At 38.3% G+C, this 12763-nt stretch overlaps 1 protein-coding gene across 1 annotated transcript; it reads right to left on the bottom strand.

Annotated features, from left to right (window-relative positions):
- Positions 1 to 5483: 5483 nt before the first annotated feature.
- Positions 5484 to 12604, bottom strand: LOC116784793 (leukocyte elastase inhibitor-like). Its single transcript, XM_032683745.1, has 3 exons — positions 12573 to 12604; positions 6038 to 6197; positions 5484 to 5888 (listed from the first exon to the last, which is right to left on the bottom strand). The coding sequence occupies exons 1-3, from the start codon at positions 12602 to 12604 to the stop codon at positions 5484 to 5486; spliced, it is 597 nt and encodes a 198-aa protein (XP_032539636.1).
- Between the last annotated feature and the right edge of the window lie 159 nt (positions 12605 to 12763).

Here is a 12763-nt window from a genome sequence, read left to right as displayed (position 1 = left end):
TGTGAAGTCAGCGTTATCTAATGCAAAGAGAAATATGACTGTATAGTGGTGATGTGCAGTGCTGTTTTAAAAAGTACTGCCAATAGCCCAGAAACTGTTACTTCATTGCTGGGTTTGTGATGCTGAACCACTGAATGATATGAAGCCTACACAATTCTGTGATTGTTAGAAATATTTTTACATCTGAACACATTTGTTTTCTTTCAGCAAGATTCTATCTCATCACCAAGAGAGTATCTTTTTAAGATACTATCTTAAGTACCTTAAAAAGTACCTTTTAAGAAATAGGTCTTTCAACCATTATTCATTATGATAATATAACATTGAATGGATGAGTTTCCCTATGGCCATCAGAGGGATGTTTGAGACAATACAAACTTCGTATTTCATTTCTTCTGTGGCTGCTCTGGAAAATGCTCTGGATCTTTAATCAAAAGTAGTCAAACTTTCTGCATTTCCCAGTGTACTTCTTACTGTGCTTAGTTCAACCAGCCACAAATTTGGAGGTTACTTCCTGTAATTATAGGAATAATAAGAGTAAGTTGCTCTGTAAACCCAGCCAGTTGCTTAGACACTGAAATATAAATTTAGGGGCATTTTTTCCTGTAGTCCTGTTTGAGACATTTAATCTCCACTGGCGATTTTTGTGAGAAAAAGCACAAACGTGTATATATGTATATATATATACATATATATATATATACACACTAATTGTTTGGCAGGTACAGCTTGAACAGCATAGAGCTGCATTTCTTCAGTCGGGGTGCAAGTCCTGTAGATTCAGATGTATGTGACATGTAAAAGATATTCATTGAAACATGCAGTTGCTCTCTCTTTTGAATCTAAGGCTAGGAAAGTTTACTATTTTTCTTGTATCTCTAAAACAGTTAAAGTTGGAGGAATAGAGCATATCCCTAATTTGGAGCAGGCGTGGTTGATTATGTGACCTGAGAGGCCTCTGGAGCTAATGACTGTGGAACCACAGGACTCCATGAATTGTCACACTGTACCTCACCTGGGCCCTCCAGAGAGTGAGACTGAGAAAAGAGAAACAGCCTTATTTGCAATTATTGAAATTGTAAAAGAACAGTCTTAATGTGACAACAGATTTTCAGTGAAAAAGAGCTATTTCAACTCAAAGCTATGGTGCAAAAACACTCATATTACTCACACCTAAAAGTATTTGACAGTTAAACAATATATGATATATTGACAAGGCAAGGTAAAATTACTACATATGATGTCTTTTTATATTTACCTTTAAGTTCTTAAACTAATATCACCTTTTTTTCCTATTAAAGAACACAAATTAGAAATTATATTTTACTTGGCTAAACACTTACCCCACAAACTTCAGAGGCATGCAATAGTCCAGCTTGCCAGCTGAACCCAAACAGCTTCTCTGAGCTGTTGGTGATATATATTGCATGAGACACTCCCACTGTTGCCTTCAAGAAGTCATCTTTCAGTCACTGCCCTTCGTCATGACCTTTTGATTCATTGCACTTTGAAACATTGAGTAGACCATGCAGACTCTGTCTGCAGTAAGTCAACCTTTATATTTGAAATAAAATCTGATTAAAAATTGAATATTTAAGCTTTGCGTTAACTTATAAGGCTGTACCAAAGCAATCTGACCTTCAAGCCTAAAGCTATGTCTCATGCAGTTCTTTTGAATTTACACATTAATGTGATTGAGCTCTATTAGGTAACTAGAGCCAAATACAAAAATAAAAGAGAAAAAACAACGGTTACAATATGTTCAGCAAAACAAAATACATTTTTAGTAAACACAGCTGTAACCATCGTATCAGGTGATTCTCACAGCCAAGTGAAGGTAAAGATCCCAAATAGTACAGGAAAATATGACCTAGTCATAGTGCTGTGATCTGGGAGTGAGCAAACAGTTCCCACCTACAGTCCGTTGCTAGCAAGCATCCACGGATATAGAAGAGGAAAGAGTCTTATGTTACCAGGGAGTGCAAAAACTGCATCAATCCCAGAAAACCCAGACAATTCTCTTCTTTTCACATGTAAGGCACTGTCAGTGCAGAAAGCACTCTAACACAGTACTCCACGAAGCATGAAGGGAAAAGTGGGTGCTAGGCTATCGCTGAAGGTCTGACAGACATGCAACAACTCACTACAGCATCCGTGTAGTGGAACAGAGGGAGTTCCTCATCAAGGGTGACCATCTGACGTTGCTAAAATTACATAATTCCACGCAAAGCCAGTTTGCAGGAGGGTCATTCTATTAAGAGGGATTGAAATGGATTTTTTCCATGTAAGAACAAACCTAAAATTTCTGTTTATTTGTCAAGAGCCAATAGTACTGAAAGGTGTTTTGGTCTGCCAAAATGCAGAATTATGTTCCTGAAGTCCAACGATTGGTGTGGTTATTAGCTTGTATTTTTTCAAAGCACAGCCACATCTATTTCTCTACCTGGGTGAGACTGAAGTTTTACCTGAGGTCAAACTATAGAGTCAACACATACATGTGGAGGAGGGGAGAAAGGCTCTGAGGAGAAGCACATTTTGCTAAAAACCTCTTTTTGATGTAAAGATTCAAAGCAAGAGCATAAGATTAATTAGAGGTCTGAGGATGGGCATGGCAGAGGAAGAGATTAGAGGAACAGTGAAAATTACATGTTTCCTGGGCTGTAGTCAGACTCCAGAATATTCAAGTAGTCAGAAATTTATTTAAACCAGCCAGTAGGATTTTAAAGGATGATTGAAAGTCAACTTTTAACTTTCATTCTCTGCAGGTCATGGCAACAAGGCCCATGGTACATGCACAGGCCATTCTCATAGATCTCCATACCTACTTTTTTACTGTGGCAGGTGAATAAACTATGGAATCTGTCTGCAGGAACATTCATGGTCTGTTAGACAATCATAATGCACAATATAAAATATAATTCAGTTGTAAAAAGCGATTACAATTTATTGAATAATTGACTTGATGAGCAGTAAAAAAACCAAATACAGCATCTGTAAGGCCATAGAAGTGAATAATAGGAATCCAAATTTGTACATATTAAGTCACAGAGCATACAACAGTAGGTGTACCCTCTGTGAAAGGGAAAGGGAGTACTTTACCCTTAGCAGTGTTGTTTGCTTTGCTGAATTATCTAGATATTCCTGGAAGAAATTTAAAAAAAAAAAAAAAAAAAGCCAACAAAAAAACCCATAAAAACCCCAAATATTTCTGGTGTGGTAAATTAGTGACAACTTCATTACAGACACACCTTCTCCTTTGCTCCACACAAAATTCCTTTTCCTGTTGTAAGACTCGTGCTCCTTAGGATAATATGTTAAAGGACATACCTTTATCACACATGCCAGTAATTGTTTTCCTTTTACATTTTATCTGAACAATTTATAGGCCTGATCATGCAAGCTAATAAATTCTAACACTGTTCATTTCACTCTTTCTTCTTTTAACCTAAGTGGTTGATACTGGAGACAAACCAGATATTTCACTCTTTCTTCTTTTAACCTAAGTGATCATATTGGAGACAAACCAGATATCCGCAAAATACCAATGCAGTCATTGAAAAACATGTGTAGCTATTTTTTGCATAGTTATTTGCAGAAGAGCCAACAGCCTGTGATTTGTGTATTTTCACTTAATTGATATGACAACTGTGCTTCTACAGGTAATTTTAATATTTCAGGCTGTATTTCATAATTCAATTGCAGCCACATGAGGTATGTCCCCAGACTGTAATGGGTCTACTTTATTTAGCAATTCAATGTGTGAAGTAGCGTAATTTACTGTAATTTTTCCTGCATATCTCAGCATTTAGAAGAGCCCTTTGAATCTGCAGTTCTGAAATGGCAGTAGTACACTCGCAGTGTTTACTTTCTTCCCATCAGTGAATAACAGGAAAAGGAGAAGTGAGTCATCAAAGGGGTGGAATATTTTTCCTTTTAAAGCAAGTATTTTTCATATATGTGTGGATTTTGGACATTGCCTACTGCCAAACTGGGCAGGCTGCTCTCTTGTCTGTAACCCCTTGCTATGCCTTCCCACCACTTACGCCACAACACCCAGGAGGTGGTTTAGGGAAATAAGTCATCAGCAAGTAAATTAGCTTTACCAAAAATTTTCCCCTTCATTTACGTCCAGAGAACTGCTCATCCTCAGTCAGGCAAATAATAGTGGTGGCATAAGGGAAGGAACAGAGACACACAGAACAAAGGAAGGAGGCAAAGCATTCTCCTCCTTCTCAGTGGCATTAGACTGGCTCAACCATGTCTTAAAAGGACACTTTCAATTCCGTGGTAAAATCAATGTGAGAGAGAAGCATTAGGTGAGGTTCAGGGTTTACATATCCTAATGTCAAATTGTTCAATGCCTAAATCGGGATGACAAATATTTAAAAGTGGGAGGTAGACTTCAGCATCATTTATGTTTTTTAAAGGATTACTATTATTTTTACTTGTTATATTAGACTATTCCTCTGTCCACTTAATTCTGCAGACTACTACATTTAATATTTGGTTTGCAGTGGTTTTATTATGATAAATCTAGCAGACACAGGCTACCCATCTAAATACCATCACTATAGAATTTTTTTTTTTTATGTTAATGATGAATAAAAAAGCTGGAACAAGAAACTCACAATATCTGAGGCACAAATAGAGCTGTTTTTTAGAAATGAGAATAGCTGATCACTACTTAAAGTTTTCTGTGGGAATTATGTGTCTCATTCCCAGCCATCACAGAGCAGCCCTTGTCAGAAACTCATTACTCTGAAACCCTGTTTTTGTTACATGGAAGTTTATGAAAAAGTTGGAGAATTTTCTCACACATCCAGCGTTTTTAATAGAAAAAAATAACAATGATTCTGCCCTGCTTGAAAACAAGCAAAATTACACCAGAAAATCTTATGTTTTCTCTGGTCTCCGGGAACAAATCCTGAGAGTTCCAGCTTAAAATCAATCAACATTTAAAAGGGAGGTCCCACGGCAATACTTTGGTACTCCCCTACAAAGTGTCATTTTCCTTCAGGCCTACAAAGGTTGGGTAGGTAAAGCTAAACGAGACCAAGTATCTAAGATTATCCTTTAAATGTAGATCCCTGTCTTCCTGTCTGCTACATGTGAGTGAATATATCAGTTACCTTTAGGGCACTACAGTCATGGGTTTATTGCATCCATACTGCACTAGGAAAGACTCGAAATAAGATTTTCTACGCAAACATCTCTAGAGGCCTACAGCTCTTTGGCAAATATCACATAGTGTATTTTAGGGTAGATATCATTTTAGTGAGGCCTCCTAAAAGTAAAACACGCTGAAGTTCATGGTTTTTTAGTTTTTATCTTTAATTTGGCTCTTCTCAGTTAGTCTTTTTAATAGCAAATTAAACTTTAGGATAAAGCCAAGAGAAATGTCTTTTGTTTTGTCTTTTGTCCTTACCGCTTGCCAGTTTGGATATAAGCACAGAGAAAGATCTAATTTCCAATATAACCTCCACTTAAGGAGAGGTATATCTTCCAAAGAAGAGAATAGTGTTAGTTTGGTTGTGTCTGATGAAGAAGAGGAATGGATGGTCAGCTTTGAACTCATAAGTAAGTGGGCAACACAGAGGCATTGCAAGAAGCCCTGTGGCACAAGCTGCTTCTGTGCCCTCTTCATTGACTTCCACGATTGTCTTCTGGATGGCCTTGGACACAACCAGGCCACCTTTCTTAGAGATTCCTGACAAATCAGCTTTTCCCCAGTCAAAAACATTCATTACTCCCATCTCCTGAAGAGTTTTGTTGAGAACATAACTTTCTTCCATCTTGAACTGAGGCAGGTATACCTTCACTTTCAGTGGCTCCATCCTAGCAGAGCTGGTCCATTCTGCTAGTTTTTCATAGGTGAGGGCACATTCAAGCTGTAGGGTGATATTGATAATAACGAATGGCACCATCATGAATGGAAGGAAAAAAAGTTCAGTTTTTTCCATTTGGCTTCAGAGCATACTGGAGCAATGTTAAATTATTGCTCTCTGTGTATTTTACTAGACAGAAAATCAAATATTACCTGTTCTAGGCCAGTAAAGTCCTCACAGTCATCTTCAGGAAGAAGAATGAACATGCTCAGTTCATTATTAAAGTATAGGAGCTCTATGACTTTCATTTTCGGGTCTTCTAAGATGGCCATGTTAAAATATCCTTCTTGAAACATCATCTGCACTGTCCTACTCTCATTCTGGAACGCATGAAACATATTAAATGGAAAATACAGAAATAATTACCCTGTTATTAATTTGTTTCAGTATTGAGGTTAGAGTTCAGTCCAAAAGCATTACTTACACTGGTCATGGGTTTAACATACTTGTAGCATTGATCTGTTCCTCTCAACTGTAGCTCCAATAAAGTTATCCATTTTAGAAGCATAAAAGCTACTTTTCCCTTTCTACTGGTGGAAGATTACTTTACTCACAGCTTCGTTGTTATATCTTTCTTTTGTCTGGCATATCAGATTAGAAAATTCATGCATCTGATGCAACCATAAATCTAAATTCCTCATGAATAATGTATACATTCTCCCGAGATAATTTGTCTTCAGCTCATTTTTTCCTGAAAGCACACACTATTCTGTTCATAAATAGTAACAGGGGAACAGAATCCTCAGTTTGAGTCCCAAACCAGACTATTTTTGAAACAGCATCCTTAGTTGCAAAATCCCCAACAAAGTGAGCGCATTTGCTCAGTGGCTTTGACCCAGTCAGGATCTCAGCTGCACAAGACCCACTTCTGATGTTAATTGGTACAAACAGTAACATATTTGGATATCGAACTGAAGAGAAGATGCAGCTTTCTCTTGTTCTGGCTGAGGACCCCTGTTTTGTTTTGGGATAACAGAGAGGAGGAAAGCTCCCATCTGTTGGTTTAGGGGACAAATATCTGATTTCCATCCCCCAGCTGCTTCAGTTTCTGTCCATACTGTACCTTGTTCAGATGGAAATATGCTTCCTTAGTGTCTTCTTTCTTAAATTCTACTGCCCACTTTCCTTTAAAATACATAGCATTGACCAGGACAAGTACAGTAGAGGGATCAATAAAACCAGTAGCAAATAGGTCTTTGATTTTACCTTTAAAAATAAAATTAAAAAGAATTATTTTGTTCAGGCAATCAGCTGACTTCAATTATTAATAGTTATTTCTATAAATCTGAAAAGTAGTACAGTGCTGTCAGACAAAAAATTTATGTACAGTTTTGGAAGCCAGGAACTCAAGGCATTTTTGTTCCTCTTCCTATATTTATTTCCTACTGAGAAAAAAAAAAGTAGTTGTTTAATAGATAAAAATCTTGCTCCCTTTAGAAAAAAAAAAGTGGAAAGTGAAATTCATACATGATATCCCTAACTAGTTCAATTTCAAACCAAAAGCCTGAATGATTTCTTCTTTACCTTTTGTCTCATTTTCCACCCAGAAGTTAATTTTTCTCTGACTACTTCTTCAGTGTATTTAAAATTGACTGGTTCCAGTTCTGCTCGATAGAATTCTTTGTAGAATCCAAGTATTGCTAGAAAGTACAAGATTCAGAATTTTATTTCAACATGATGATTTTTATAAGATAATTTCATGGCTTCAGGATAATTCCATGAAGTAGATCAGCCAGAAAAGAATGAGTAAAAAAGGCATATGTAAGAAATTATTTGAAATAACTCAAACATTCAATTTTTAGAGAGAGATTATTTTTTAAAAAAATTTGCAAATACATTTTTCTGTAATTTCAAGATGTAATCAGCAGCAGAAATGTCTCAGCACAGTGAAAAATATCTAAGATCAAAATGTGGTACCTTTTAAGCTCATATATCATTGTTATGATGCCTGTCTTCCCAATCATCAAATGAAGAAGGCTGTCTTATTTTGAACAAATAACCAGGACTGAGATCACAATGAGATCTGTCTGTACATGTATATGTATTACTCAGTGTGGATATACATACTGTAAAATTTATAGCTTGTATTAAATGTAAAACTTTTCCTGGCTGCTGGTCACCTTTTTCTGGCTCTGAAAATCTCTGTTCACCTAGAGCACAAAGGAAGCATCTTGAAAGCAAGATGAAATCTTGACTTCAAATGAGAAAGGTGGTTACAGAGATTAAACAGCACTGTTCCTACTAATACTCTTTTAAACACCATAGCACTATTTTCCTGAGTAAATTATTTGTATGGTCTTGCATTGTCTGGGCATCAGTGTTTCACAAGAATGTTCTGAGATGGTCAGTTACACTTAAATGAGACTAATAGACACAAATCTCAAAGATGCTACTTCTTTTAAGCCTTGCTTGAAAAGGTATCAGGAATCATAGAGTCCTATATTTGTGTACACTCTAAGGGAAAGGTGGGAGAGTGAGCAAAATCATTTTATGAGAAACAAAGAAGACACTGGGAAAGGGAGGGAAGTCTTCTGCTGGACACAGACCTTTCTTACTCGGATAGAATTGACACAACAAGCACCAGCTCTGTTAGACACAGGGAGTGCATGGCAAGGATACACTGATGGTGATCACTGCTATCACATTTTCTGGAATGTCAAGGGAGAGCGATTACCATAGATCTGTTTCTTCATCTAAAATCTTTAACTCTGGCTTCCTCATGCTCTGCCTCGTATCTGGGCAAGTCAGAAGGAAAGGCTCCCTGACTGTGAGCTGTGAAGTGCAGTCATTTGTCAGCACACCCTGACAGTGCCATTGTGTTTCATTTCCCTTTGTGCTTCGTGATTGAAGAAATTCTGCTGAGCTTGTCACTCTTAGAAGCTGTTAAAAGGGACACCATGGCCACTTACCTGGAAGAACGGGTAAGTAATTTCTCCAAAGAGCCTATTGGCAATGGTGAGACAACATCCTGGACTGGGTTCACTGACTTCAGCCAACAGTGCCTGGAACTGGGAATGGACTCCTTCAGCTTCTTCACACTTCAAACAAGAAACAGACGTTTCATAGTAGGCTTGAGCTTTCCTATGCAAAGCTGGACCTGAGGGTGAATTGCAGCCTCCCTCCACATGAGAAACCCTACTCCACCCAGTTGATACAGGCACTGGAATAAATGCAAGGACACCACCTCTTACTCCCCCTGTGCCAGATGTACAGAATGACAAAGCAATTCCCCTTCAGGCCAGCACCAGTTCACCTTCAAGTCATGTTGTATCCTACAGCAATGTCTCTGTGCACACTAAGCAAAAGACTGCTGGCTTACAGACTGGGAAAAGCAAGCTCCAAAGTGCCTTTGGCACGCTCTGTAGACAAACCTTTGCAGGTGGCAACTGAAGCACTTATCACTTTTTAGATTGGTACTGCTGTTTTGGCTAGAAACCTGTAATTAGAAGGCTTAGCCATTGAAATGTGTGATCTCACAAGGCCCCTTAAATAACTAGTAAAGGAACAGTAATAAGCAGGTCTGTAAATCTAGATGGAGAGGCTGATCAGCACTGCTGTACCTTCTGATTAAGCGATCATCTGCAAGGAAAAGGGCTGACAAACTGGTTCCTGTTGCTTCAGCTCAGAGTAATTATGTCTTACCTTCTCAGAAGGGTCTCTGTTGCTCTGTCCCACACTGCTCAAAACTTCACTGAAATGAAATACCTGCAATGTAAATGTTGAGTAAGTGCAGCTCAGTGATGGTACTTCAAAGCTAAAGCAGTGTTGCAAGCCTATCCCAAAACATAGCCAGACACAGTCACTGAGGAAAGCTCCCTTTGTTCTTGACTCTAAGATCCTTGCAAGTGAACAAGTAGTTTTAGTAGACAATGAATGCATGCATGAAATCTTTCAAATCTTTCAAATCTTTCTTCACAGGAAAGAAGACTTTGGTTGTCCAGAGACAGCAGAAGACCATATCAAAGGGCAGGAACACTTCTGAGACCTGAAGAGTTTGGGAATGCCTCCAAAACACTTTCTTTAGCACTGTTTAGCATTCACTGAACAATCAATTACTAATAATAATGTTTAGTCTGAAGAACTTTGGTATTAGGAACAGCATAATGTATTTTTAAAGGTCCCTCTGTGTGCACCAATCCTTTGGATATTTAGGAACTATATCAGCCTCTTGGCTCAAATCATGCCACCATCCCCTTTTCAGAGCAAAGGAAACCTACCTTCTCAATCTGTTCCAGTGTGTTGCCCCTGGCTCCTAGGACAACCATTCCAAAGGCAGCTGACAGACTTAGTGGGGAGAAGAAGATGTTTTCATTTCTTTTTCTTTTGTTCAGCTCTCTGAAAAAGTCAAGACAGAACTTGCCATTGGCTGCGCTGAGAGAGCACATTGTGGCACTGCGATCACCTGAAACAAGGGAAAAAGTAATATAGGCTTCTCATCCTTACACCTGCTACGTTTAGATGCCTTAGTAGAGGATGGTAAGGTTTTCTGCAATAGCTTGGCTGAATTATTCCGCACTACACAGAAGATTCCCTGTTCACCACATTTGGGATTTCAAAGTGAATTTGAAAATCAGCACCCTGAATGGCAGGAGAAACACATTTGCAGAAGCAGTATTCTGAGTTGAGCTGCTTCTCCAGCTCAAGCAATACTTATGGCTTCGTCAGTTAGCCCTAACTTTGTCCTAACCACAGTGCCAGCTTAGTTTATATAGTGATCTTTCTTGCCTAGAGTCTTCCAGGCATAACCCTTATTAATTACACCCTTGATTGTATCTCATTCTCTGTCTCTTTAAAAACTTTGTGAGTATTAATCAGCTGTGCCTTACATACTGTGTCCTTTTGAGGCTGGTTGCTTAACAAACATTTGGCAAAAAAATAAAAATACAGATCAGCTCGCTTAGTAAGACTTTTAACAAAGACACATTGTGTATTAGTAGAAAATTCCAGTCATATTTTTTATTTTTCTGCAGCTTAAACTGTTTTCCCAAATATACTTCAGTTACAATCACAATTACTATAAGCAGATAATCTTGAACGTTCAGCAAAATTCTTCATACCTTACACCTACGATGGAGTTCTTCTCTTATGAAGCCCAGTGTCTTCATCCAGTAAACTGATATAGAAACATCTGATCCATTAGAAAGTTAGTGCCGTATTTAGAGGTTCCACTGTTCTAAGTCATTTTTCGTTTGATTCTTACTGAGTCTGAATAATTTTCTCCACAGGTGTGGAAGATATCTTTCCCCCATTACACAAGAAGAATTAAATTATCCATATAAATATTTAAAAGATGGAAGAGTGTAGGAAGACTATGCTCTCATAAATTACTATTTGCGTCATAAAGAAATGAGATCAGTTTGGTTTTGATCTTTAGAAACACACTTGGTAAAACCATTGTGCAAGTTAAGCACAAATTCATCACACAGCCCATACATTTTAATGTAATCCAAAACATTGCACAGCAACTTGAAAATATTCTCACTTCCTCAAAATAAGTCATATAGCACATATATGTGCTAAGCAGTATGTATGTCACTAATGCACATATCAATCCTTAGACATTTCCTAGTTCTGTCTTTTAGAATTAAAGATCATGGAGATATTTACCTTCTCCTCGGAACTCACGGTGTCAACTTGACAGTTGAGCTTGTTGATGGGCCTTCTGGAGTAATGGGATATAAAACCATTGCCACTCCCAGTGGCAGCATAATTTTCACTCATGATGAATCATATTCCTGTCTGTTGCAATCAGTTAGTATAATTAGGGGATCTTTTGTGGAATCCTGCATTTTTCCTTATCCCTAAGAGTTCAGAAAGAAGTCACAATTTCAAATGCATACTGAGATGTAAAAAAATTTTACCTAGTTATAAAAGAGAAAGCAAACTCCTAGAAACAAAGGAGATCTGATGGAATTTTTACCTGTAAAAAATAAATTCTACAAATTTTGATGTGTTTTACTGTCAGAAGTGACACCACTGAATGCAAACACATATGTTTCTATAATAGAAACTAATTATTAAAACCTCTGATGGTGGCACAGTAGCAAGGGAAAGTAAAATACAGAACTATCTATTTGGCCAATGTGACATAAGGCAGTGGTTCCAGGTGGAGGTAGGGCAATTCCCTTTGCCTTCTCCAGATCTGTGCCTCTGAAGACTTCTCTCTTAAAGATCTCTTCCAGGGAACTTTCCCTACCTGTTTACTGCCTCAACTGAAAATTCTGTCCTTAATGCAGAAGACGAATTTAGCCATTTGTTCCAGAATTTGTTGAATACCCAACAGCCTGGGCAAACAGTAGCTTGCTTTCATTGGCATGATATCCTAGAAGAGAGGGCACGTTGCATGCACAGCTCGACTGTGCCGAGCACATACCTCAGGTGTGCTGCAGCTGAGCATCCGCAGTCATTGCAGCGATGGGTACAGCTCGTGGCATTCACAACGACGACACAGCGCAGCCGATTACCATCTCGTTTTACTGTTCACCATCTTTTTGCCTCTAACTCTGGTACTCTGGGATGCTGGCTTCTGCAGAGGCACTGCAGGAAGGGGCTCTCCATGCATTATCTGCATTGGCCTAGGTTCTACGGATGGAAATATGAGATATTCTCCTGGGGATTCCCAATATTTCTACTGTAAGTAGGGAAGGCATTTGTGGCACAAGGGGCAAAACATTGAGAAGCTATTACTGTTCATATAGTCTTCTTTCAAAACCTTGCATTCTGCGGATGTGTTAACAGGAAAACTGCTGAGTTTTGTCCAGGCAGGCTTTCCACAAGACACTGATATATCTAAGTTTAGCCCACAACTCCTCATTTTTGTCAGTGTCTTTGAGGAAGTCTGGTCCTTGCCTTATATTGCTTCAGCGAGGCATAGGCAG

The sequence above is a fragment of the Chiroxiphia lanceolata genome, chromosome 1 (assembly GCF_009829145.1).
Source record: "Chiroxiphia lanceolata isolate bChiLan1 chromosome 1, bChiLan1.pri, whole genome shotgun sequence".
Taxonomy (NCBI): Eukaryota; Metazoa; Chordata; class Aves; order Passeriformes; family Pipridae; genus Chiroxiphia; species Chiroxiphia lanceolata.
Note: the sequence above shows the minus strand (reverse complement) of the source record. Positions and strands in the feature narration are given on the sequence as shown.

Coding starts and splice junctions, on each gene's coding strand:
- LOC116784793 (XM_032683745.1), bottom strand. CDS start 12,604: ATGCAAGGTTTTGAAAGAAGACTATATGAACA. Junction 6,198..12,572: donor GAAAGAAGACTATATGAACA/GTAATAGCTTCT, acceptor CCAGAATGAGAG/TAGGACAGTGCAGATGATGT. Junction 5,889..6,037: donor ACTTTACTGGCCTAGAACAG/GTAATATTTGAT, acceptor ATCACCCTACAG/CTTGAATGTGCCCTCACCTA.